The sequence below is a fragment of the Tamandua tetradactyla genome, chromosome 19 (genome assembly GCF_023851605.1).
Source record: "Tamandua tetradactyla isolate mTamTet1 chromosome 19, mTamTet1.pri, whole genome shotgun sequence".
Taxonomy (NCBI): Eukaryota; Metazoa; Chordata; class Mammalia; order Pilosa; family Myrmecophagidae; genus Tamandua; species Tamandua tetradactyla.
In genome coordinates this window covers 4,623,167-4,650,087 of record NC_135345.1, presented here as the reverse complement: position 1 = coordinate 4,650,087, position 26,921 = coordinate 4,623,167, and the positions used below count along the sequence as shown (strand labels likewise).

At 60.9% G+C, this 26,921-nt stretch overlaps 1 protein-coding gene across 3 annotated transcripts in view; it reads left to right on the top strand.

The window, feature by feature from the left end:
- Window positions 1-26,921, top strand: part of SH3TC1 (SH3 domain and tetratricopeptide repeats 1) — a 50,484-nt gene that overhangs the window by 7,267 nt on the left and 16,296 nt on the right. Inside the window, exons 1-9 of one of the 3 annotated variants that reach the window (XM_077136305.1) lie at window positions 3,098-3,455; window positions 16,146-16,357; window positions 17,279-17,353; window positions 19,181-19,305; window positions 20,502-20,607; window positions 21,780-21,941; window positions 22,564-22,768; window positions 23,769-23,845; window positions 24,647-24,842. In XM_077136305.1, the coding sequence (XP_076992420.1) occupies window positions 16,300-16,357; window positions 17,279-17,353; window positions 19,181-19,305; window positions 20,502-20,607; window positions 21,780-21,941; window positions 22,564-22,768; window positions 23,769-23,845; window positions 24,647-24,842 (1,004 nt within the window). In that variant the 5' untranslated portion in view covers window positions 3,098-3,455; window positions 16,146-16,299. Of the gene's footprint in view, window positions 1-3,097; window positions 3,456-10,213; window positions 10,493-16,145; window positions 16,358-17,278; window positions 17,354-19,180; window positions 19,306-20,501; window positions 20,608-21,779; window positions 21,942-22,563; window positions 22,769-23,768; window positions 23,846-24,646; window positions 24,843-26,921 lie in introns of those variants that run through there. The other 2 variants (XM_077136304.1, XM_077136306.1) reach the window with 2 other exon arrangements.

The following is a 26,921-nucleotide window of genomic DNA, read 5'->3' as shown; positions in this document are numbered from 1 at the left end:
GGCCCACACTGAGGGAAGGAGGCAGAATCTAAAACACCTAGAGGGGATTCAGGCATGCCAGAGTGAGGCAGGGAGTAAAGAAAGAAGCAATACCTTCTCCTCGTCCCTCCTCTCCCTCCTAGAAGAAGGTATAATCCTGGAGGACTTCCAGGGGAGGTGATGACTGCGCAGGGTTTGGAAAGATGCTTAGGAGTTTGCCAGGCTGACAGGGAAGGCAAAATGGCTTCCTGGGCACAGGAACAGCCTGGGCAAATCTGTGCACATCTGATTTGGCCAAGTGTGGTGACTGCTGCTGGCAGGGGCTGGGTCAGGGGATGATGGCATGCAGAGGCAGACTCTAAGCTGAGGAGCTCCTGCAGGCTCCTGAGGCATACCAGAGCTTGGGCCTCTCATATCTAGCCCCATGCTTCTCCCTCACCTGCATGGAATGCATTTTTCACACTGGGGGAAGATGCCCTGGTCCTGGGGTTCAGGATTAGAATGTAAACCCCCAAGGTGGGCTGGGGCAGGCAGTCTGCTTTGGGAGGTGTCTGGACCTTGAATTGCCCTCCTGCAGAGGCCCTGGACTGCCATATGGGTCCCTGAGCTGTGGTCACCAGGGACCTCTAGCTTGGACAGCCTTGTCCTCTTATGGTCACTATCGGCCCTGTGTGGGTACCGGGTCTGTCACCCCCTCCAGCCACATGGCCCCTCCTGTGGTCATGCTGCTTCCCCTTCATGGAATGGAGAACTTGTGCCGTCCCTCTTTGCAGGGACTCCTACTCCCTGCCTCCCCACTCGCCTGCCAGCCCACTCCCTGTGCCTTTCCTATGCTGGAACTTCTGCCTGAAACCCCCTTGCCCTCTCTGATACCTCCCCATCCTTCACGGCCCTGCTTAAACCCCACTGCCTCCAGGAAGACGTCCCTGACTGCTCTTTCCACCTGTGGCAGTCGAGCAGTGTTCCTCAAACACTCACCATCCGTCCCACTCTACCAAGCCCCGCCCCCTGTTACCTGTGCCCCACCCTGATTCGGCTGCCAAGGCCTGGCCCAGAGCCCTCCTCTGGGAGCCCCCTGCCCTCTCCAGGCTGGACCAGGTGCTGTTGGATGCCCCCGGCTTCCCTCTTCCCCCATCAAGCTGCCCTGGCCTTGTCTGTTTTCTTGGCATCTTTCCCCCTAGGCGGAGGGTGTGGAGGGCAGGCTGTCTGCTTTGTCTACATCTCAGTGTCCAGCGCTGGGCCGGCCTGGCGGGTCTGGGGCTGGCAGTGCTGCCCCCGCTGAACAGTAATGATGGCTGCCATTCTCTTTTGGGACCTTCCTTCTTCAGGCCAGGTGGGGGCCAGATCTGGATGGGCAAAGAGGGACCCACCTGCTGCCCACTTCTCGGAGTCATGGGTCCTGCAACAACTCAGAGAGGGACGGTGAGCCGTTGGGTCTGGCAGCCACCAGGGTCAGAGCAGGCTTGAGGCCCTTTCTTTTGGGGATACCCCTGTTGTCACCATCTCAGCATCACCCTGTCATTCTCGATGGCACCCTCAGTATACCAGGCAAGTCCCCTGCCCCTGACTGCACCTTTGGGCCCCCAGATGTCTTGTGCAGGAGATGGCTCAGCAGATGGACTCGGCCACACTCTGGGCTCTGTGCAAATTGCTCCCGCCCCAGCTGCCAGAACCCTGCGTCCCCACTCCTGCCCCCACACCCCAAGAGCTGACACTCCTGATGGGGTACACATTCCTTTTGTGCCCCCTTTCCCCTAACAAACCTCCAGGGGAAAGAATGCCTCTGCGTGGGAAAGGATTTAGCACAGGTGAGCACGGTGCCTTTCCTTGGGGCTGAGCGCCGTCCGTGTGCCGGGGGTGGGTGGCCCTGGACCCCAAGGCAGCTGCAGGACGCTGGCCCACATCTGCCCATCAGACAGCATGGCAGCGACTGCCAGGCTATGCAGCCCCGAACCCGCCTGCTGCCAGCCTTCTCACCCACAGTCCCCTCTGCCCACCTCTCCCTTGTGTGAGTTCCCCCAGCCTCGGTTTCCACATCCATAAAATGGGACAAAAGCCAACTTCAATGGAGCCCTCACAGTGTCCTGGGTGCCTGCTCCCCCACGTGACTGCTCTAGAAACTGCGGATCCCTGCTTTATAGACAGGGAAACCGAGGCAAGAACAGTTAAGCAGCTTGCACAGGGTCGCTCAGCTGTTTGGGAGAAGAGCTGGAGTCCTGCCCGGGCAGGCTGGCTCCTTCACGTCATATGCATCACACATGCTGTCCTGGGTCAGGGTGGTCCCCAGACCTGCTCTGTGCCTGTACCTGGGAGGAGGGGTGTCCCCCCGATTCACATCTACTCAGAACCTCAGAATGGGATCTTATTTGGAAACTGGGCCTTTCCAGATGTATTAGTTAAGATGAGTTCACTCCAGATTGGGGTGGGTCCCCAATCCAACACCTAGTATCTTTAAAAGAGGGGGATTTGGAGCCACCCAGACACACTCAAGGGAAAGGGAAGTACAAATCCGAACAATGCAGCCACAAGGCAAGGAATGCCAAGGGGTGCTGCAGCCACCAGAGGCTGGGAGAGGCAAGGAGGGGTTCTCCCCACCCCCGAGCCTTGGGAGGGGGCGTGGCCCTGCTGACACCCTGATTTCTGAATCCTAGCCTCCAGGACTGATTTAAAGGCACCCGGCGAGGGGTGCTATGCTGTGGTAACCCCACTTGAACAGAGCAGGGCTAGGCCGGGGGAAAGGGAGGGGAGGACGTGCCCCAGCCTGCAGTGGTCGGGTGACGCAGCCTGGCACCCCTCGGGCCACAACGTCATGAGGGCACCTGTGAAACGTCCCAGCTGGGCAGCCAGGTGTGGGAAGGGTGCAGGTGTGGCCGGTGGCCTGCAGTGGGCGGCGCGGAGCCTGCAGCATGGATTCGGCTGGTGAGGACATGCCCAGGGCTCGTGGGGGCAGGTCCTGCAGGCACTGTCCACGCCGCCCCACCAGACCCCTCCCCGCCGTGCGGGGGCAGCTGAGGCCCAGGGAGCTGCTTCATGTGCTCTCTGGAGAAACAGAGCCAGTGGGAACAGGTAGAAGAAAAAGGGCCAGTGCTGGGGACTGGATCTCGTCCCTGCCAGGCCTGACCCCTGGTCCCAGGTGTGACCATTTGTCACCAGGACCTCTGCAGGTGTTATTAGCTAAGGTGCATTTGTGAACAGGGTCCTCGGTGATCCTGAACAGATGAAGCCAAATTGAACCAGGATGGGTTCTAGTCCATGGGACGGGGCCAGCAAGCAAAGGGAACTGAGGAAAAGGTCACTGGGAGCCAGGCAGAGGTCAGAGGGGCCCAGGCACACGGCAGTTGGCCACGCAATGAAGGCTGTTGGTCACCAGGAGCAGTGTCTGGGTGGCAGATGGCTCAGCCCTTCCGGCCCTTGGGTCTGGCTGTGGGACCCCTGGAGTCAGCGTGTGGACAGGGAGCGTGAGACGCCAGCGGCAGGTATGAGCGAGCCTGAGGGGTGGACGGGGTGAAGACGTAAGGGGAGAGCCGGGAGGCAGGAGCAGGTGTGTAGGGGAGGACGTGGCTTCTGGTGGGAGAGTAACCCTTGAGGGACAAGTAAATGAGGACCTGGAGGAGGGTGACCCCTGGATTCAGCAGCTCAGAGTTTGTCGGTGACCCTGACAAAGGTGGGGCTGGGGGGGGCAGGGCTGGTGGCTGCCCTCTCTTGATGCTCTACCCCAGCGGGTGCCGCGTCACGTGTGTCCGGGACGCGCCCGGCCCAGGGTTGTGGGGAGTCCCACGGGAATCCCACGCCTCTGAACCCGTGTGCCCCTTCCGACCTCGGCCTCCGTTTCCCGGGCGCTGGGTCTTGGCTTGCAGACTCGCTCCTTGAGGAGGACCTGGGGAAGTGCCCGTGGGCTGGGTTAAAGTTCGCCTAAGGATGCTCAAGACCAGCCCCTCGGTGCCCGAGAATGCCCGGAAGTCCAGTCAGGGTCCTCTGCCCTGACTCGGAAATCTGGGCGCCTCTGGGTAAGTGGGCTGATGGATTGGGGTGTCCCCGGGGTCCCATCTATAAGCTGGGGTCTGACTTCCCCAGAGTCTCTGGGAAAACAGAACCCACAAAACACAAGCTGTCATCCTAGATAGGGCAGTTGTATCCCATGTGTCTGGGCACCCCTTTCCGGTCAGCACACTCCTGTGGCCTGAGGGGAGGTGAGTCTGTCCCGTGACTGGAAATCTGGGGTGCTCCTGAGCTGCGGGAGCTTCCTCCATGGTCGTAGCCCACCCCCCTCTAATGAGGGGGCTGCATAGGACCCCCTGGAACTTGCAGGGTAGGGCATGGAGGTTTGTCCACACCCTCGGCATCGGTGCCTCCCTGGAACTCTCTGACCAGCTGCCTGCAAGTGTATGGGTTGAGGGAGCACTGTTCTGAGGAGTCCCTGTCACAAAAAGCCTCCCTGGGGCGCGCATGGCCCCACTGGGCCTTGGCTGCTCCTCAAGGTGGCGAGGGGCCCAGCGTGGCTGTGTGGACAGCGCCTGCAAACGCTGGCTTTGCGTGGTCCATCCGGCTGGTCCAGCGGAGCGGACGCCGTCCTGCCACGTGCAGTCAGTGATGCCCAGACTCTAGGGGAACCCCTGCCTGGGCAGACCTGGATGCACCCCTGGCCAGGTGGCACTGTGCACGTGGTTTGGCTGGCCGGTGGCGCGAGCCCTCCCCAGCCGGGGTGTGGAAACTGCTGACCGCTTCCTGCAGGCCTCCGATCCCGTGACCTGGCCGCCCATCTGGCCCGGGGCAGCCATCCATCACTCTGGAATGCTGGTGTGGTCCCGATGTCCTTGTTTTGCAGAAAACAGTTCCTGGAATTGCAGGGGGCTGGAACCTGGGCCAGGCTCTGTCAGCAGCTACGTCTAGAGAGAACCAATGTGGGCCGAGCGTTCACTGTGTGTGGCCCTGTTCTGGTCCTTTCCATGTGTCAACTTAACACGGCTGCCCTTGGAGGCCCGCTGGGGGCGGGATGCCTTTGTCCCCAAACTTTGGTGCACAAGGAATCACCCAGAATGTGTCTGCCCCAGCCCCTGTCTCCTTGGGTCTCGTATGGGGAGGTTGAGTCAGGGGTGTGTGGGTTAAAAACAGCTGTCTGGGCGGGTCTGGGGCTGTACCTTTGTTTTTCTTTCTGGGAAACTCGGCAATAAGGGAAGTCACCTCTGCATTTCATAGATAAAGTTTAAGGGCCCCAGGCAGGGTAGAGCTGGTGTGGGGTTGGGACACACCGGATCCCACCTGTTCTTGTTCTGTCTATCTTAGAAATGAAAAGCCCCTGTCAGTGCTACGGGCAGTTTCCTGTGACCTTGGGGAGGTTCTCCCGTTTCCCCTCTAGCAAGCAGAGGCTCCAGCCCCAGTGATGAACTTTGCACCCTTGTTAGACAATGTCCTATCTTTCCTTGGACTCATCTCTCACCTTCTGAGTCATCTCCTACTCTGCCCCATTCTCTATAGCAGGGGTCAGCAAACTGCAGCCTGTGGGCCAAATCCAGCCCGCCTCTTTTGCAAATAAAGTCTCCTTGGGACACCACCAACCTCGTTCACTTGTGTATTGACCAACTGCTTTCAGGTCCCAACAGCAAAGCTGACCATATTTACTATATGGCCCTTTCCTGAAAGTTTGCCGATCCCTGCTGCAGATAGGAAAATTGAGGCAAGGCTGGGCTGAGGTTATGTGGCCAGTAGCTACCGATCGGGAGGCTGATGGGTTGTTTGAAGTGTGTTGTCCAATACGGCAGCTGCTGGACACTAAATTTGCTTTAAATACAAGCTCGGCCCCAGATTTGGAAGACTTTAATATATAAAAAGAATGTCAAGTGCCTTGTTATTGACTTTTATATGGATTACATGTTGAAAGGATGATATTTTAGACACAGCAGTTAAAGTATATTAAAATTAACATCACCTCCTCATTGCTACATTGTAACGAGGCTGCTAGTAAATTTTAAGTGACCAGTGGTGCATGTTTTGTTTCCTCTGGGAGGGTGCGGGCAGTCACGTGTGCCCCCCCCCAGGGCCCCTGCATTCCTGAGATAGACCTTTTATGACTGCTGTAGATTAACCCCTGAGGGTGAGTGTGTAGCTGGGGCCTCTCCCTGGCTTCCACAGTCCTTTGTCGTCCTGAGGTGGCCTTCGTGCTACACATACCTGGGCAGAGCTGTCTGGTTGGAAGCTGGGGTAAGTGCTTTCCCACTGCTGGGCCTCCGGGAAGCCCTGCACACTCGGTCTGTGCCTGGTTCCTCTTCTTCCAAGACTTGGCCCAGGAGCCTCCACCTCCAGGAAGCCTTTCTTGATTTTGCCCTCCTCTCCCTTCCCTGCTGGGCTTGCCCATCACTACACTGATCACACGGCATCCTCTGGGTCCCCTGCTCTGTCTCCCCACTCTGTGAATCCCTCGTGGGTGGTGTGTACTCAGAAGTCAGAGCTGGGACGTTCGGACGGCGATGGCTGGGTGGCAGGTGAAGCCCACATTCAAAGAGTAGAACTCTCTTGAGATGAGGGAGCCCACCCACAGAGGCAGGCCAGGTGCCGGGATGCTGCTGAGGGGGTCCCCAGGGGGCTGAGGGTGGCTCTGAGATTCTGGACTGAGCAGAGGTTAGAGACCTTGGTTCACAAACTCAGTACTGCCTCCAAGAACTGAAAACACTCTGAGATGGTGGGACGGAATTAAAAATTGTCTTTTTTCTTATTATAACTGTGATTGTTGCCAAACATCCTCCCCACCCTGAGACTCAAAAGTGAGACAGCAATGAGAGCCCAACAGTGCGGCAGAAGGTGGAAAGCAGGGCACCCTGTACTCCCGGCTCTGGGTCAGCTCAGGGCATGTGTTTGGGAATCGGAGGAGAGCTGCCCAGGGGTCTCAATCCACTGAGCCCCACCGAGGAAGGGAACCTCTGCCCCTGCCGTCACAGGGGAGTGCCAGGCTGATATGGGTGGGAGATGGGCCCCCCGCAGACCCTCGAGACAGGCGAAGGGGTGTCTGGAGGCCACAGCTGAAGGGCTTGGCGGAGGCCTCACGACTGCCGCCGTGCCAAGGATGGACTCGGGAACGCGGGGGCGACGCAGCTGCCAGCAGCGGTGGGCGTTCAGGGGACACCCCACATGCCAGCACTTTGCACCCCGGCTCTTTGGTCCTCATGAACCGGGGACGGGGAGGACTCCACCTGTGGCCTCACGGGTGGCCCCAGGCCCAGCCAGGCTTCCAGCCCCGAGTCGGAGCCCCAGTGGACACCGCGCCCCTGGCTGCAGGTCTGAGGCAGCTGGTGAGCAGCCCTGGGGATGGTGAGTGCCGGTGGCTCGGGGTGTGCTGTCCTCTCCACTGGCCGGAAAACGTGGACTTTGCATGAGACCTCACCTTCCTTAAGCTGTGCGATCCCCTTTCCTGGGAAAGTCTCTTCCTCAGCGATCACTCATTTTTTCTTTCTGTCCAGCTCCAGCCTTGAGCAGGTTAGGAAAGGGGGAAGGGTGGGCGTGAAAACACGGGTGGTAGGGGGACAGGGAAGAGTGTAAACACACCTCCATGCCACCGAGAGGTCTCCAGGCCTGATGTCCCAGGGTCCTGCTGGCCAGGTGGCATATCTCATAATTCAGTAAATTGTCAGTAGGTCATAAGGCTCGGGGCGGAGGGGCGTAGCCTCGGGACCCCCATCTAAGGGGATGGAAGTCGGCCTCTGGTGCTTTGGGGACATGAATGAGTGCGGGGTCACCTGGAAAGCTCCAGCCTGGGACCTGCCTTGCTTTCCCAAATACCTGGGCTCTGGAGGCCTCATGGTCTTTGTCCGTCTGTCTCCCATGCAGAGGGTCAGTGAGTCTGCAGGGCTGGGCGGGAGGCGAGGGACCCAGCTTCCAGGCATGAGGAATTCCTGCTGAGTGAGCTGAGCACTGAGCTTTTCTCTTAATCAGTAAAGTGGAAATCAGATGCAGCGTCTCTTTGGTATGTGACATGAATTTATCACAATCGACTCGGGAATTGGAGCTATTGAAATGGGAAGGCACTTTGGGAAAGTACTTAGAGATCTCCAGGCCAACCCCCTTTCAATTTGAAAGGTGGAGAAACTGAGGCCAGGGAAGACACAGACTGTCCCAGAGGCATGCTGAGACTGAGCTGGCGTGTAGACTGGCCCCTGCAGGCAGGCTGAGCGGTTCGGCTCCTGCCTCCTGCCGCCGCCACCTGCTTGGAAATTCCCTGGACACCGTGGTGCGTGCTCCTTCCTCTGGAAGGCTGTTGGGGTGCGCTGTGCACAATTGGGGCAGCCGGGAAACACCCCCCGCTTCCGGTCCTGGGCCCGGAGCACAGCTGCTGAGACAAACAGGATACGGGGTCTCGGGCCACAGTGGGGGACAATGGCTAGGAGAGAGGAAATGTCTCCGACTCTTTTATGGATGTAGAGACTGTTCTGGGCCTCTTCCAGGAAAACACTCCGAGGCCAAGCCCAGCACCCTTGGGGGGCCCTGGGGAGGGGCAGCCAAGAGCCCCTAGAGGTGTGTGCAAGTTGGAGAATGGGGGCAGGGGGCAAGTGTGGAGAGAGGGGGCCAGGATCCTGTGTGCCTTCCAACTTTTCTCCAGAGCCCTGGGAACCCTCACCTGAGCAGGTGGGCAGGCCAGCCCTGTGTGTGTGTGTGTGTGTGTGTGTGTGGGAGGGGGTGCTTGGGGGTGGGCAGGGGGCCCCCACATCTGGGGACATTGCTGTTCCTCCACCTGCCCGTTGCACCTGGCGCCTGTCCGTGGACCAGGTGAGGCCCCGTAGAGGTCTCTAACCGCTGTGTGGGTGGGCTGAGTGGAGAACTGCCCCGCAGCCCCATGTCTGACCCCTCAGAACAGCTCTTGCGCCTCTTTGCGTCCTCATGAGGATCCAGACCAAGCTCACGGGACCCTCCCCCAGCCCGTCCCCTGGGGACATTCCAACTGGACTGAAGGTCATGAAGGTCACCTCTGGGCCGGGAGGGACTGGCCTGGGAGAATCCCCCTCAGTGGAGGTGACGTCTCACATGCTGAGAAGTGGGAGTCTGAGGCCAGAGGTGGTGGGGAGTGAGGGAGAAGGGCTGGGGGTCAGGGAGGGTGGCCCGAGTAGCTGAGGACAGAGGCGGAGTCCATGCTGGGAGGAGCGTCCCCCTTATGGAGAAGGGTCCAGGGAAGCCCAGTTTCCACGGTGGCCTGGCAGAACTAGGGGGCGGGGCCTTTGGGAAGGGTGCTGGGAGCTGGGCTGGGCAGGCGGCGATGGGGAGGGCCGGGGGACATGGGGACTTTGAGGGGCTGTGCAGAGTGCTGGGGATTTGAGGAGACGGGAGGCTCCTTGGTGGGGTCCTGTGGCCAGAGAAGGGAGGTGGGGAAGGCAGGGGTTGGGCCAGGGCAGGGTCAGCTGGAGCCCGCTGGGCCTAGAGCAGAGCTGCTCAGCTGGGGTGGCACTGCCCCCCAGCAATGTGGGGCAGCAGCCAGGTACTCCTGGCATCCAGGCAGGGAGCCCAGGATGCTGCTTAACTGCAATGCCCAGGCCAGCCCTGGCACCAGAGATTGGGGTGCCCCTGTGTCCCTGGAGCTATGGCTGAGACCCCTGGCCTGGTGGCTGAGGCCCAGTAAGGGCGGGCACAGGCCTTGCCTTCTGGTCGCCCAGCAGCCCAGGGCGTTGCCTAACATCACTGGGCACTGGAGGGCTGGCATTTGGGGCTGAAGCCCCTGTGCCATCCCTTCCTGGGTCCTGAGGGCAGAGCCCAGCCTGGGTCAGGCTCCTGCTCAGGGCTGGTTTGGCCTCAAGTTCTCAAATCTAGCTCAGGCCTGGGGCCACCAGGAAGGCACAGAGGGGTGGCCCTTCAGTCTAATGGGGGTGGGAGAGCTCGTGGGCCGAGGGGTCGTCGTCCCTCTGCCTCATGTGCTTTCATTCGTTGGGCCCGCGAGCTCCCAACACACCTGGTGCAGAGAGGGAAGGAGGCGCAGGTGAGTGTGTGTGCGTGCACGTCTACCTGTGTGTGATGGCGTCTGCTCGGGGATGTGTGTGCATACACGCACGCGAGTGTGTGCACGTGTGACAATGCATGTGTTCATGTGTGTGCCAGCATGTCTGTGTGCTTGTGCGTCTGTGTGCAGCAAGTGGAAGAGGAACAGAGAGCAGAGCTGAGGTTGGCAGGCCCGGCGGGCGCAGCTGGCGAACTTCCCCAATGCCAGGGGAGGCCCGAGGCAGGGCGTCTCGGTCTCCCCCACCCGCGCCCCACCTGCTTCCCCCAGGGCCTGGGGGCTGGGCAGTGGGCCTGCCCCGGAACAGGCCTGGGGCCGGTCCAGAAGGAGCTAACGATCAGCGAGCAGCCGGGGCTCCGGGCACCGGGAGGAAGTGGGGCAGGAAGCAGAGGCGGCGGCGGTGCTGTGCAGTCAGCGGGGCTGTGGGTGGCCTCTACCCGCCCTAGGCTGCCAGAGAGCCCCTCCGCCAGCCACCCCACGCGGGAGCAGCTGTCCGGAGCCGGCCGTCCTGCGGCAGCTTGGCGGTGGGCAGGTGGAGAGCAGGTACGGGGGGCTCTGGGCGGCAGGAGTGTGGGCGGGCTGAAGGCACCAGTGCCTGCAGAGCCGGGTCCGGCCACAGTTGGATCCAAGAAAAACTCCACCCGCCCATTTTCATAAAGACTTTTCTGACATGTTGGGGATGGGGTGAAGCAATAGTGAGGTCTGGAGAGTCCCAGAGGCTGTTGGCACTCCGGGTGGGCCTGCGGCAGAGCTCCAGGGGGCCCGTTGGTGCCGATGCTTGCTTCCCTGCTTCCCTGGTCTCATCCGCCTTCCCCTTCATTCTGGCCCTTGGCAGATGTTCCCCGCGGGTCAGCTCGGCCTCCGCAGCCAGCAGTGAGTGCTGTGGCCGGCCCAGGGCATGCAGAGTCTGGCGGGTCCAACATGTGATGTCCACCTCTTGGCCAGTGAGAGGGTCCCATGACGGGGCAGGACAGAGACTGCTCACGGGGACTCCGTGCCGCCAGTGGGCTGCCGTGGCGTGACTGGCCACTCTGGCCTTGCCACCTCTGGGCCTCTCTTCCACCCACAAACCGGGGACAAGTGACTCAACGGGGACACCAGAAGGTTCCATGAGGACCCTGATGGCAAAACAGCGTTGGAGGAGGGTCGGGGAGCTGCCAGGCTTGGTGGCCAGGACAGCCTGCCTGGGGTGGGGGTAGGGCACTCGGGTGGAAGGGGCTGCTGCTGGACCATGGCTGGCAGCAGGGTGGGCACACAAGGGGAGGAGTGCTGGACCCAGGCTAAGGGTCAGGGCCCGAGGGCAGGACTTGGACCCCCGGCTTGAGCCCGTTCTGCGCTCCTACCTGGGTGAGCTCGCCAGCCGAGCCGTTGAGGCTGCTGTCTCAGGGCCCCCTTGCCCGGGTGGTGGTGAGTCAGGTGGAGGAGGGCTTGGCCCGCAGCCCTGAGCGGGGGTGTTGCAACGTGATGGCTGACATGGGTGTCGACAGCAACAAGGACTGATGTGACCACTTCCTGGGCCCTGTTTTATATGTGGGAGGCCACTTCACCCTCACCTTTCACCTATGGCCCTCACGTGGTCTCTTGGTATCCTATGGCTCCGTGACAAGCTCTCCGCCCTGGGGACTTAAAACAACTGGAATGTTTTGTCTCACAGCTCTGGAAGCCAGAGCTTTTCTTTTCTAAGGACCTGTCATTGGGTCACGTGGCCTCATTTTAACTCGATTCCATCTGCAGAGACACTATTTCCAAATCAGGTTATGTGGACTGGAACCAGGGCTTAGGACTTGAGTGCATCTTTTTGGGGTGATGGGAGCCCACTTTACAGAAGGGAAGCTCAAGTCTGGGAATATGACATGACAACCCTTTGGAGGTGCAGCTTGGTGAGGGGGCAAGAACTGGGGCCCCTCCAAGGCACAGCCGAGCTCAGCGACAGCTCCAACCCTTTCCCAGGCCCCCTTCAGGCCTGGCCTGGCCCCCTCTTCTGTCCGATCCACCCGTGTTTATTAGCTGCCAGCAGTGACCAGGGGCCCTGGCCTGCTTCATCCACCCCCTCCCTGCGGGCTGCTGTTCTTCTCGTCTTCTGGATGAGGACGGGGAGGCATGGGGCAGCTGCTCAGTGGGTGGTGGGCCCCCAGCCCCGGGCTCTCTGGGTCCTGGTGTCAGACAGGGGCGGGTCCTCTCGCTGACCCGGCCAGGCTGGCCCCCGGGCTTTGTTGCGTTGATAACCTGGGACAGGCCGGAAAAGGAGTCTCCGCAGGGCCGCGTGGCAGACAAGCCTCGGGTGCCCGGGCACTGGCCAGAGCCTGGCGTCCGCTAGGCCAGGCGGGGCCATTTTAGGGAAGGGCTAGCAGGGGGAGGGCCTTTCCTGCAGAGATTGAGCCCATTTCCTCATCGAGGAACCCACATTTGCCATTGTAACCCACAGCCCCCGTCGCACTGGGCACGACTGATGACAACCACTGCCTGTCCCTTCTTGGGCAGGTGGGGGTTGCCCCATGCCCAGGAAACCTCCCTTCTTCTTGGGAAACCCTCCCTGGGCACTGACTCTGTGTCAGCCCCGTGGCGGGGGTGGGAGGGGGGCAGCAGGGCTGCAGACGTGAACGAGCCGGTTCCCAACTAGAGGGGCTCACCCATGGGGAGACGGGGTGGGGGTCAGGAGAGGCCTGCACCGGGCTGGGGGGTCTGGGGCTACAGGGGACACCTACCAGGGGCTACCAGCTCCCCTGGTCACTGCCCTCGGACCTGGCTCTTGTAGGACAGGCGAGGACGTGGGGGAGAGGCTGGTGCCAGGAGCTGAGACCAGGGAAACCAGGAACCCAGCCCTCCTCCCGATCAATCCAAACATTGCGTTGAGAAGCTGCCGTGGCTTCCGAAGGTGGATGGAAGGCAAAGGCAGCTGCCCTCTAGACACCCTCTCCACATCCTGGGCACAGGCATGCAGCTGGGCAGTTGGCATACGGGGGGCTTGGTGCCAGGATCGCAGCTTGGCAAAGAAAGGAGACAGAAGCCAGCTCCGAGGCTCAGGCTTGGGGGCTGAGGAGGGCGCCGGGATGAGCTGAGCTGTATCCCAGCTTGTCTGGGGATGACAAGTGTGCAAGGGCTCCCTGAGCCGAGGGATCCGTGAGGGCAAAGGTACCAGGGCTTGTGAGTGTGTATAAACCATTGAGCAAACGTGGTGTACACATGTACACGTCAGAACGCCACGGCGCGCGCTTTCCTGGGTCTGCAGGTGGGAGTTGGCCTCTGTCTTTGGAAGGAGGAGGCCTGGGGCCTGGTGGGGCTCCGGTGGGGGCTGGGCCCCCTTTGTGCGCCATGGCTTCAGAGACCTTCCCCGCCCCTCGGAGGTGGTTTTGGGGGTGCAAAGTGTTCATCCGGTTGGAGCTGGAGGGCAGGGTGGGAGGGGGCAGGCCGAGGACGCAGGGGACTTCAGGCTGTCACTTCTGCATGTCTCGCCACCCTGTCCCTCCCTGGAGTCTGAGGCTCTCCACTGTGCGCCACGTGGGCCCTGCCCAGGAGGCAGAGGCGCTGCATGGGCCCGTGTCTGTCCCGCGTGGGGGCTGTTTCGGACAAGGTGCTGTGCTCCTCTCGGAGGGGTGCTGGCAATTTCCACCGGAAACGCTGCTTGGGCCTCCATCAAATCCACTTGTTTCCATTACAAAAGTCAGACTGCCTCAAGAGGACAGAAGGATGGACAAAAAGGCAGCACTGAAGAGCCAGGATTCCTGGGGCCCGGGTCCGACTCCCGACCCCGTGGCGGCAAGAGATGGAGGGTGTGTGGTGGGCTCCGAGGACCCCAGGTGTCAGCAAGACGTTCTGCCCCGTGCTTGCTCCCTGAGCCCTGAAATCTGGGCACGGAGGCCATGGGAGTGGGGAGCAGGAGTCTCTCCACCAGCCCCTGGGGGGCCCAAGGGGTCAGGAGCGGGCAGGGGAGAGGGACTTCTTGGCCAGACCGCAGCCCTTGGAGTCCAGAGCCTGAGGGAGGGACCTGGGCCCCCATGTCCTTCTGCTGCCCAGCTGGGGCCTTGGGGCCTCACCTACCTGGTCTTTCCGAGCCCCTCGCTCCCCCCGGCCTGTGCTGAGCTCTCAGGCTGCCTGGGCTCAGGCATGACCCTGCTGTCCCTGAGCCATCCTCTGGGGCAGCCAACCCCCCTCCCTTTCTCCATGTGCTCGCCCTCACTGCCTGACTCTGCCTGTCCCATCTGCCCTGCCTCCCCCACCTGCCTGCCCCCCACCCTTCCCTGGGGCCTCTCAAGCTTTGCCCATTGGGGGCTCCTTCAATTTGCAGTCTTTGTCACCAAGGGAGGGCCCGGGTGCTGGCTGCTTGGTGGCCTTCCCACCTCCTGAGTCTAGAACTGCACCAGGAGCACTCAGAAGCCGAAGGGACAGCAGGCCCAGGTGGGCTCAGTGGAGCTTTGGAATCTGTCTGCCTTTTAAAGATGAGCGCTGTGGGTACTGTAGGGTTGGTGTGTGCATGAGCATGTGGGAGCTCATGTTTGTGTGTGCGTGTGAATAGTGGGTGTGTACATGCAAATATGTGAGTGCATATTTGTGTGTGGATGTGTGCATGAGAATGTGTGTGTGTGTGACAGTGCGTGTGTGCACGAGGGAGTTGGGGTCCTCAGAACAGCTCTGTTGTCCTACAATGGGGTGGCTGCCTCCCCTGCGGGACGCCCCGAGGCCCCTGGCACTGGTGGGCAATGGAGATGGTGTCCTGAGGCTCCCCAGGGGCTGGTGACTGTCGAAACTCGCTCTCCCTCTGCTGCCCCAGGGGTCCGTCTCGGCCACACTTGTCCCAGCGTGGGGAACCTGGTGGTTCTGGGTTCAGGAGGCTGCAGAGAGGGCTGGGCAGGGGCTGTGGGCGGGTCGGGGTCTGGGAGTCGCTGCCGTGCGATGAGAGCGGGCTGCATGCCGGGATCTGAGCGAGGTCCAGCCGCCCTTATTTTTGGTGCAGGTTTGAAGTGGGGAAAGGAAAGAGCCCAGCACCCCCGGTGCCCCACACCGCTCCCCCTCTCTTCAGTGCACTCTCCGCAAGTCTGGGAACGAACTTCCAAAGGGATAGGCTGGCTGTCCCTCGGTTGGAAATACTTCCTCGGGGTGGAGCCCGAGCACCTCCGCGGACGCTCGAGGACCAGGCCCCGCCCGCCTCACCCATCCCTGCTCGCACCCCATGTCCCACACCCCACGCCACGCGCCGCCCCAATCTGCCTCTGCTCTCCGGCACGTCTCCCGCTGTGGGGGCAGGGTGGAGGTGGGGGTGGCCGGGCACCTGGCACCTGGAGGTCACCCCAAACTGAGCTGCACACGGCTGGCCCAGCCTTCTCGGTCTGCAGCTGAGCCCCCCAGCACCCGCCGCGGGAGAGGTGGCGGGGAGAGCCGACTGCTTTGTTGGTTTGTATGTTGTCCCCAGAGAGGGCGGGATAGGGGTGTGATCGGATGGCGCGAATGGCCGGGCCGTCCTGAGTGGGCAGGGTTGAACCGTCACGGCCCACCCCCGTCAGCAGTGGGAACCCATGAGGACTCTGTGGTGGGCACTCCTGCGCCGTGCCAGCCGGCCCTGTAAGGAGCAGGGCACAGAGGGAGCTGCCCCCCTAAACTTCAGGAACTGGGCTGACCGGTTCCTGCCGCCGCAGCTGGCATCTGCTCCCTGCACTCCCCCTGGCCCGGGCTCTGCTGTCCACTGTCCCTGCGGCTCTGCCTCTCTCTGGCTGACAGAGATCCCTGTGTCCCCAGGGTGGTGGGAAGCTCGTGACCCCTGGTCCTCACCCTACTCTGACCCCGGGAGAGAGGGGCGGCTGGGGAGAGGCCCCGGATGGGGGGGCCGGGGCACTCACTGTTTCCCCCTCGTCCCCGACAGAACCGACGGCCTGCCCCTTTCTTTGTCTGCTCACACCCCAAGCAATGGAGCCTGAAGATTGCACAGGGTTCTGGGATGTTCTCTGCATTGGGTTGAGCAGGTCCCTTCTGGTGGGGGGGGGACCATGCCCCCTGAGCCAGCCCAGTCCAGGCAGGTTGATGTAAGGGGTGGCCAGAATTTCCTGGGAACCTCTGGCTGGAATCACAGGGCAGCTGAGGCCTATGGGAGACGGAGCCCCGAAGTGGAGACAAGCCAAGCTCCCTCCTGTCGGGCGTCGGTGCAGCTGTCTGGTGGCCGGGCTGCGCCTTCTGCGCTGACCCCTGCCCTCCTCTCTCTCTGCAGCAGGCCAGCCGGCCATGCCAACCCCTCCGTACTGAGGCCCCTGTGGGTGGCGGAGACCCAGCCCGGGCGGCCACGCCCACCTCCTGGCCCCCCGAGGAGTGGGGCCCTTGGGGAGCGGCAGCATTGAGGACAAGGTCCGCAGTGTGCTGGGAACATGCCCACGGCCAGCTGGGAGCGGGCGCCCGAGGAGACGGGTGCAGCGGCCAGAGACGGTGAGTGAGCACCAGGCCCTCGGGAGCACCGCTGGGGGCTGCAGCTGCTGCTCTCCTCCCCCCACCGCCAGGGGGCCTTTAAAGACAATAACTGTGGCCAGTGAGTCATTCGCCAGAAACGAGGGCTCCTGTATTTCCAGAAGCACATCTGGGATAACAAAGTAGAGGGCAGAGAGGGGAGAGGGCCTGGGGGCGCCCGTTCTTCTCTAACTGCTCAAGGAATAGGGCCCTGGGGGTGTCTGTGGATTTTTTGCAAGTCTTTGCATTTCTTTAGTCCTGCTTTGTCCTCATAACCAGCCCCCCACCTCTACCCCATCCCACCCACCCCACCCCCAACCCCCGCCCCAGCCCAGGATTTCTCAGGAATAGGTGTCCCTCCTTCCCCAGGGGGTAAACTGAGGCCCAGCATGGGAGGGTCCCCCCTCCTGGTACTGGTGCCGGGGCCAGGGCAGGGCTAATTCCTCCATGGGGCAGGGCCAGGGGGGATGGGCTGGAGACTCCAGGCCCGGCCCAGGGGCACCTTCAGTGGCGGGGGCGGCAGCGCTGCCCCTCCCACCCCACCCTATCCCCACCCTGAGCTGCCCCTCCCACCCTCCCTTCCTCGCCCTTAATGCCCCACCCCCTCAGCGACCAGACCCTGTGTCCCTGGCCCGCGAAAGCACCTGTGACAGTCTAGGAAGTGTCAGGTGGGTGGGGTATGGTCCACCTGGTCACAGGTAGGGCCACAGGGACTGCTGTGGGTGGGCGAAGCCACCTGCATGGTCGTTGTCACACCGCCACAGGACGCGAACTTGCCTCCTGGCTGGGTAGCCCCGTGGAAGGGGGTTTGCACCTCTTTTTTTGCCAGAAAGACCAGGGTGTTAGGCACTGGCGTGGCTGACACCTGCCTGCTCAGACCCTCCTTCCCCTCCTGTGTTGCAGGTGCGGCCCCCCCACCTGGTAGCAGGCACCCAGCAGCTGGAGCTCCTCCGGCCCAGGTGGGAGCGTATCCCACAGGTAACACATCCTGCGTGGACCCTGCGGCGGCCAGGTTACGTTCCGTGGGGAGCCCTGGGCGTCTCCCCTCCCACCACTCTTGCCTGTGCCCCATGGACTTTGGGTCAGGGGACGTCTAACCCAGGGGTTCTCAAAGTGTGGCCCCAAAACACCTGCCCTAAACTCCTGTGGGTTGGGGCAGGGCTGACTCAGCACAGGTGTGAGTCCAGGGCGAGGCCCAGGAGTCTGCATTCCTGCCTGGGCCCACACAAAAGGTAGCTCTGGCGCATGCAGGGAAGCGAGGCCCCATGAGAGACTCTGGGGAGGGGGCTTCACAGGAGGGGGTGGGAAGGATGAGTCAAAAGCACCCGTCCTTTTGGGGGATGCAGAGCAGGGGAAGGGAAGTTTGGGGAGGCCTCTAGGACACAGCGGGTGGTGGCAGATGACCCCTGGACCACGGGACAGTGGCAGCCAAGGCGGGACCTGGAAGCCCCATGGATGTGGGAGGGGTCACGGGGACCCCTTGCCCTGGGGACCCTGCTCCCGATGCCCGGCAGTGGGGGTCTTAGACCACAAGGCGTTGCCCCAGTACCTGTGCTCAGACTTGGTTCCCAGGTCAGTGCTGCCTGGGGCTACCCGCAGACAGGGACCTTGGGGCCCCCTCCCCAGGGTCGTGAGCAATGGAGTCCCCACATTTGGGGTGTAAAAACGCAGCCCTCTTATGGGCAGAGGATCTGGGAGCCTTCAGGGCTCAGCGAGGGTTGTGAAATGCTGAGCCGGTGCTTCCTGTTTGGGAAGTGAGCCCTCATTCCAGAAGTCTCCTCCTGCCCACCGCGGGCCCTGCCCCCAGGGAGGGGCGGGGAGTTTGCCCCAGGTCCCCTTAGCTAGAAAGTCCTGGAGGGGGGCCGCGGACAGGCAGGGGCTCCCCGTGACCTGGGGCTGCAGAGAGCAGGCGCTGGGAGGAGGTGGCGGGGAGCAGGTCGGTGGCAGCCCAGCTTAGCAGCCACGGGTCACCTGCAGCTACTTGTACCTACATTCAATCTAACTAAAAGGCCAGGGAATGGGGTATCCGGCTCCCGGCTGCCCTGGGTACCTTTGGGGTGGGACAGCACAGACCCGGACAGAACATTTTTCGGTGGCGCTGTGCTCGGGGGTGGCAAGGGGGCCGGAAATCGGGGCCTGCTCAGTCACCACATGTAATAGGTTCCTCCGGGGCTAGTCAGGCTGACAACTGACCGCCGGGAAGGCAGGGCTGCGGGCAGGGAGACCTGCGACTGCCCAGGTCACACCCGTCGTGGCTCTGGGTGGCATGATGGAGTGGCCAAGCCAGGTGGGGGAGCTCGAACTCAGGGTGCCTGCTGGGGGGCTGAGCTGGCGCGAGCACGACCACCTGCAGGGCCCCGTGGTCTATGGAGGATCCCTTCCAGCGCTGGGGGAGAGAGGGGAGAAGTCAGGTTCAGCAGGGCCGGAGGGAATGGAGAGTTCAGGGTTGTTGGATGGTCAGCGATGCCTGGGGGGCCTCAGGGTGGTGGGTGGTCTGGGCTGGGACCTGGTAGCCATGGCGAAGACCCACTGGCTGTGTGCTTGCTCTGTGCCAGCCGGTGCCAGCCGGTGCTAGGGGTGTCGCGGGAGCCCCCTCCCCACTCTTCTGTGGGACAGGTAGGCTCTAACCCATTCTACAGATAAGGAAACCGAGGCTGCGCTAGGTAAGCACCTAGCTAAAGACCGTGCAGGTGTGGGGGGCGGCCGGGATGGCAGCGGCGCCTTGGGCTCCAGAGCCCAGTGCCTGGTGGGCATCATGGGGAGAGGGGTGGCACCCTGCCCACCAGCCTCGCCTGCCCCTTGCAGACCTGACCCTGAAGCTGCGGGCGGCGTGGAGCAGCGGGCTGCCCGACCCCCGCCTGCAGCAGGTCCTGCGGGGCCGCCTCCGCCTCTTGGAGAACGACAGCCGTGAGGTGGCCCGCGTGCTTGGGGTGAGTTGGCTCCGGGGGATGGGGCGGTGGGCGGGAGGGGCTGGGGGCCCAGGACGGAGGCAGGGCAGTGACACCCCGCACCTCCGAAGCCGAGGCCATCCTGAAGCAGGACAGCCAGTGGCCTCGCCGTGGGGGTGCCGCCCCTCGCCCCCCGCCTGCTCTCCTGGACACCTGGCTCGAGGCCGCTGATCCCACCTTCCAATGCCGCGTCCCCTGTGCCATGCTCCCTGCATCCTGCCAGGGACTCTAAAGCCTTTTACAGGGAGTTGCAAGGACCAGCGTGGACCTGACCTTTCTTTCTCTGTTTGACCAACTCAGCCTCCTGCCAGCCTCTGCACAGATCAGTGGCCTGGCCCAGGATGAGGAAGGGGTGTCTGGGACAGGGGGTCTCCCGAGGGCAGAGGTCTGGGGACTAGGAGCCAGGGTGGGCGGTTATGATCTCCGGCTTTGGAGTGAGCCTGGCCTTGGCCGATGCCCCTGACCCTCTGTGAACCCAGCACCCTCCCCTCCCCGGGGCCGATGTGAGCCCTGGGTGAATACCATGCCCAGACTCCCAGCCCCCGGCCCAGCCCACGGTAACTGCTGCACAAATGGGGCATTTATGGTGCCACCCAAGAGCCTCGTGGTTCTGGGCACTGGCCCTGGAGCTGGTGGCTGGGGTTCGAATCCCAGCTGTGCCACTTACTGGGTCAGACCTCAGGCCAGAAAAGGGTGTGGTTTATTCCCTCACGTGGGGTGATAACAGCACCCTACTTCCTGTGTCAGCTGCTGTTATTTGCAATGACCCCCCTCCCCCACCAGGAATGGCAATGGAAAAAGGAGAGGGAAGCTGGAGCATGAACCGACGGGCAGGTCCAGTGGGGAGGCAGGCCGGGGTCTCAAAGCTGACAGCGTGGCCTGAGTAGGGGGACCAGCGACATGGCAGAGGAGCCTGATGTGGCTGGGGAGACACATGGGGCACAGGGCCAGCATGTGGATGTCGTCCCAGCTCTGAGAAGGAGCAGGGGCTTTGTCCCATAGGCACTGGAGAGCCATGGCTAGTTTGGGGGCAGGGGAGGAGCAGGCTGGGGCCGTAAAGGAGTCCACTCTGCACTTGCCGCCCCTGCCAGGGTCACTTTTGCTGGAGGTTTTCTCCTCAGCGTCAGATGCCCCAAAGTCATTGGAAATGTTCCTAATTCCTGCTTGTTCTCTTTAAGGAGTTGTCGGCCAGGCTTCTGTCCATCCACAGTGACCAAGATCAGATTGTGGTGACGTTTAAGACTTTTGAAGAAATTTGGAAGTTCTCCACCTACCACGCTCTGGGTAAAGTGGTGACCCTCCCAGAATCGACCCAGAGTCTCCGCTCTCGGGGCCTCCCCTTGGAGGATGCTCGTTACGCACCAGGCACTGTCTGTTACAAACTGGTACCTTAGGATAGGTTAGTTCATTACGCTTTCCCCAGCGTGATGCAAGTGAGTCCACCTTGTCCCGAGGGAGAAACGGTGAGGTAGGTAGAGCAGCAAACAGACGTAGGACTTTGTTACAAGATCATTTAGGGTGAACACGCATTTCCAACCCCCAACCAAAGCTAGTCTGTGTAAATCCACTGAACAGGGACTGGGAGGGAAGCCGAATGCTGAGGGCACCGGTATAGACCAAGAAACATGCCAGTCCAACCCCCACTGAAAACTTCTCTGTGCTAGTCTGAGGCACATGTAGGGTTGAGTCACAGTTCCCTGGGCCTCTAGCGACCCCAGATGGGGTGGGGACTGAGGCAGCTGGAGAACAGGATTATCGCTCCAGTTTCTCGAGTGCCTTTGCTGGGCCTGCCAACCCCTCTGTGGGCACGAGCTCGTTAAACCTTGTGCTTCCTTTCATGGAGGAGGAGACTGAGGTTCCTAGAGGAAGTAACTTGTCCTCATCTAACCCTCCCATGGGGCATGCCGCAGCGTAGAGTCTACGTCATAGAGAAGGCAGGAGGCTTTCCTGCCCCCTTCCTTAAATGCCTACACTGCTTTTGGTTTCAATGAATGCTTCCTTCCTTGTTTGCTTCCACCTTCTACCTGGGGCCTGCCACGTCTGCCTACTAGTTGGACTGTGGTTAACTGGTTAGCAGAGGTTTCTGGGTCTGGCTGGGGGTAGAGATGGAGGATCCCAAAAGACGAGGCCTGGAGGGAAGGGAAGGAGCCCACCTGGGCTAGCCGTCCTGGGGCCAGAGGCCCTTCCCAGCGTGTATGGACGGACAGCTCACATGCAGTCCTCTCAGCCCTATACCCTCTTAACCTCCGTCCATAGATGAGATCACGGGGGCCCGGTGAGGTCACCTGCTTGCCTGGCGGGTGGAGGAGCGGGATGCGAAGCTGGGCTGGGTGGGGTGCCGTCCTTCAGGGCTCCCGGGGCTCGCTCTGCGCAGCCTCGGCTGACCTGGGGGTGGGAGGCTCCTCCACCTGGCCCAGGGCCCCTGCCGAGCCCCCAGCAGGACCTGCTTTCCCCAGGCTTCACCCACCACTGCTTGGAGCACTTGCTTGTGGATGACAACTTCTGGCTGCGGTCGCCCAAGGAGGAGGAGGAGGAGGGGGAGGAGGGGGCGGCCATCACGGTTCAGGTGGACGAGGCGGCCCTGAGGCTGGCGTACGAGAGGCTCCTCATCCAGGAGGGTGAGCGGGGGCTGAGATTGGGGCCGGGGGACAGCCAGGGGTCATGGGGGAAGGCGGGGGACGGGGAGTTTCAGGCAAGGGGTAAGTGGGGGTAGTTGAGATGGTTGAGATGGGGACATCGAGGGGGCTCAGGCGGTGTGGGGGTCATGGGGATCAGGTAGTGAGGGGATATGGGAGCCCAGGCAGCGGGGGGCATGTTCCCTGCAGCATAGACTGCCCTGTGCCCCAGGCTCAGTTGGTTTGTCTTAAAGGCTCTGGTCAGCCCCAAAGAAATGGTGACTTTTGAGAAGCCCCTGGGAAGGGGGTTTGCAGTCACCACCCCTACCCCCTACCCCAATTGGCTACTGCTTTGGGTGGCCCCCTCAGCCACACAATTGGGCTTCAGGCTGAAGTAAATGGGGCAGGGTGGCTGCTTGCCCCACCATCCACGGAGAAAGGCTTCCTGTAAGGTCCCTGACAGCAGGAGGCAGCTGGCTTCTGTGTACATTCAAGGAAGCCACCTCCAGTCCTGCCCACCTGCACGTGGTAGGGTGGACGAGGGCAGGGGCAGGTCCTGCCTGGCTGAGTCCCAACTGCCCCGTGCCCAGCCTACCAGAGCGACCACTCTGTGTTCTGCTTAAAGGGTCCTTCTTTGTCCTGGATCCTGACCACTGCGTGAGAACAGCAGCTAGCCTGGGGGATGCAGGGACGGGCCCCCAGCCCCTCCGGTGGGCTTCGGGGAATCCCCAGGGTCAAGCATCCTCAGCGGTGGACTCTTCGGCCTACAATGTGTCCCCTGAGGAGGTGGCAACGGTGGCAGCCCCAGAACCTTTGATTCCATTTCATCAGTAGGTACCTGCCTCCGTGGCTCTGCCTCCCTGGCTCTGCCTCCCTGGGCCCTGCCAGTGTAGCCTTGGCCACTCAGTCCACCTCACTAGAACTTGGGACTCCACTTGTGTCAGGGGACAATGACCCTTCCCTGGCGGGACTGTCCTGCAATGAGCTAGCACAAGAAGTGTGGGGCCTGGAGCCCTCACCTCACATTCCAGCTTGTCCGAAAAGCTTAAGAGGGAGCTACATGACACATCTGCAGTCGGGACAGGGGCAGAAATCTGTACCAACCCAAACTGAGGGCAGATAAAGCCAAGGGAATGCTAGGACAGGTACAGTGTTAGCTCCTGGTCACTGGTTGAATGTGGAGCATAAATGTGGTTTGGAGCTTCCTGGCAGCCAGAGTGAAGAAAGAACTCCATTTCATGATTGGCAGTGTCTGTGAGACAAAGCTGCAGCTCAGCTTTTGTCACTGCAAAGGAGTTTCTCTCACGAGTCCTCACTCCAACATGCATGCTGTGTTTACCAGTGTCCCAAAAACGGTACAGAGCACATCCTTAACCCTAATGCCAATCTGAGGAAGGACCGTGGACCATCTCTCCAGCTCCCTTGCTTCCTAGCTGAGGGCACTAAGGCCCAGGGAGAGGCACAATCTGCCCAGGTCACACAGCCAGGGGGTAGTGGAACCAGGATTGGAATCCAGGGCCTCTGAGCCCTGGGCCGGGTAACTCCACGCCCCCCGCTGAGTGGGATGAGTGGCCCATGTTTGGGAAGGTCTGCAGAGCGTAGGGTTAATAAGGGGTCCCCAAGTTCACAGCCTGAGGAAGGGCAGGGGGCACCTGGGCGGGGGCTGGGGCCTTCCTGGAAGCGGTACCACGTGGGCTGGTGAAGGCTGCACCTCTGGGCAGGGGTGGGGGTCTGGGTCACTGGGGGCTTCCGACTCCTCCTGTCTCGCAGTTTCAATCTGCCTCGTCTCAGGTCCCAGCATCTAAGCCCTCCCTCCCCCTGCTCCTCCAGGTGGGCTCTTAGGGTCCCCTGGGACCCCATCGACGACTCTGGGGATGAGCCTGTGACGTCCGGCACCCCACAGATGAGTACGTGTGTCCACTGACCTTTCTTCCCCTGGGAAAGAGGTGGGCGGGAGGGGCTTGAGCACCAAGATTCTTGAAGCTTCTGCCCTTGCTTCTGGACCCTCCCCAAGCCAGAAGAGGTGGCTAGAATCCCTTCTGGTTTATGAGCTGATACTCGGTCTCAGACAGAACCCCTGGTTGGTTCAAACTCATTCGGCTGGGCTGGGGCCCTGGTCGATCTAGAGCCAAAGAGCCCCCAACAAGCACTTCTCGGTCTGTCCTCTCCCCGAGCCCGTCACCTGAGTAGACGGAGACCGCGGAGCACAGAGCACGGTTTCCTGGCTCTTGTTGTGGAGGCTCGGCTGGCAACCCTCCAGCTGGGCCCCCAGGGCTGCACTGGTGCTCTGCTCCAGGTTGGCTGGCATGCACACGCCTTCACACACGGCTTCACGTCCCTGGAACGTATACGCAGGCCCACGTGTGGCAGGAGGGCCACGGGACGGCGTTTGTGTTGCCAGCCGCATTCACACTGGGTGGGCACAGGCCCCACCTGGCTGCGATGGGACACAGGAAATAGCCCTGGCTGGCTTCAGAGACATCTCCCAGCCTCAGCTTCTCATCTTCAGTGCAGGGATAAAAATGCATGCCTCTGGGCCACATAGGTGCCTGCCTCTCATGTCAGGATTTCTGCAAAACCCTGGCATGTGTATCCTGCTGCCTGCATGTCCCCTGGCCCAGGGACATCAGTGTGTGGCTGGGGGTGGCCCCGTCTGCCCACCCCGGCCCCTGGCTCCTCCGACACTGACCATGGCGTCCTCCCCACAGCTGTGGGCCTGTGCTCGGCGGTGATGGACTGCCAGGGCTCAGGGCCCGAAGAACTGGCCTTCCAGGGCGGCGACCTCATCGAGATCCTCGGCGCCCAGGTGCCCGGCCTGCCCTGGTGCCTCGGCCAGCATGTGACCTCGGGCCAGGTCGGATTTGTGCGGACAAGTCTCCTCCAGGCGCAGGACCAGACATCTGAGTGAGTCGGAACCCGAGTCCTGCTCCCGCGTGCCCAGCTCAGGGACCCTGTCACCGCCTACCAGCTTTCCAGGCCACAGATGTGGACGGGGCCTGGGCGGCTCCCTGTACCTCCCCTCCCCATCGCCCCCACCCCAGGTTCTTCCTCCAGGTCATCTGCAGAGTCGCTGGGGCTGCAGCCTTGCTCAGGCCCCCCCTGCTGGCCGCGGCTACCTGCTGGACCCCTTGGGACCCTCCACCGAACCACCAACAGGCGTCTTCTGAAATACAGAATAACACATCACTCTCCTTTATCATCCCTCCATGAGCCAGGCCCCTGGGACCCCGACTGCAAAGGCCGCCCATACTGTGTGTGCACCCTGAGGCAGGCTTGCTGTTTCCTGAATAACTCTGCTGGCCTGGGGGGGTCCCCCTCCTGGGATGCTGTCTCCAACCTGACCCCCATGTTCTGGGGAGCTCCTGACCTCCCCCAAGTCCCATCTGATATGGCTCCCCAGCATATTGTGTCACTCCCCAACCCACAAGCTCCTGCTGTGGCCCTGCTGCCCCCTGACCCCAGCCAGGGATGCCTGAGGGGAGGCACTCTCTAGACAGCCCCAGACCCCAAGTTCTTTGGGGCGTGATCAACAAGCACATGGTCCCATCCTTTTGACAGCCCTGCTCACCTGACCTGACATTTCCCTGCTGTCACCTTGGTCAAGGAGCCTGGAGAATGTGGGTAGGAAAACTGGTCCTTTCCCAGGCTGTGTGACCCTGGGCCAGTCCCCCCCCCTCTCTGGGCGTCACCTCTTCCCACAACTGTGAGAAGCCTGTTTGCGGTCACCCTTCTGGCCCTGGCCCTCTGTGTCATTCTGTGCCTAACACTTAGAAAGACCAATGTTTCCCGGACCAGATCTCAGAGGCCTCTTGGCATCATGGCGCATCAGATTAGTCACCGTGCCCTTTGATGCAAAGTAGCTGTTTGCTTCTGTGCCTCTCGCCTCTGTGTCATCAGAAGCAGTTAGAAGTTGGCTGGGGCTGGAGGCCAGCAGTTGCAGCACTTCCCAAAGCACACTCCTTCCCAACCCTCCCTCATACTCCACCGTGGTCAGACAAGGAGGGGACTATTCTGTGGGCCATCCCGTTCCTGGTGACTCCCAGGGACTCCCAGGCAGGGAAGCCTTCAAGAATAGGCTTGAAACGTTTATCCCCTGTTGAGAAGTGTTTCCCACACTTATCTGACCGCCAGGATCCTTTCTCACACAACCCTTTTAGCTTTGGGCTGAGCTGGTGTTCCATGGAACACTCTTTGGGGACCCTTGGTCTAGATGCTTGCACCATTTGAGAGCACGACTTCAGATGGCTGGAGTCCATGTGACTTGAACGTGTCCTGAACTTGCCAAGCGTCAGACTGAAAGAGCCTATGAGGACAAGCTCATCCTTTCCCCTCCCTTAACCCGGAAGCATGACAGGGCCAGGTGCCACTGCTCCGCTTATGGCTGAAGAAACCCTAATTATTTACCTCATCCAAACAATGCTTAGTGCATAGCTTTTACATTCGAGGCTCTGAGGTATCAGCCTTTTATTCATTAACACAGTGACTTCTTTCTCTCTCTCTCTCTCTCTCTTTTTGGTTACTTTTTCTTTTAACTTTATTTTGACATAGCTTCAGATTTATAAAACTGTTGTAAGAATAGTATAAAATGTCTGTATACATTTCACCCAGATTTCCCAAATGTTAACATTTTATCACATTTGCTTTATCCTTTTCTCTCTTTCACCTCTATTTTTTTCTAAATAATTCGAGTGTAAGTTGCGCACATAATGCCCCTTACCCCTGAATAATGCAGTGTGTTTCTTAAAATCTAGGACAAGTTCTTATATAACGCCAGTATGGTTGTTAAAATCAGGAAATTTACGTGGATACAAATCTATCTAATCCACAGATCTTTTTCAGGTTTCACCAGCTGCCCCAATAGTGTCCTTTTAAGCATAGAAAATTCCAGATCGCATGTTATATTGGTTGCTATGTCTTTTCAGTTTCCTTTCATCTGAAATAGTTCCTTATTCTTGCTTTGTCTTTCATGACACTGTACTTGAA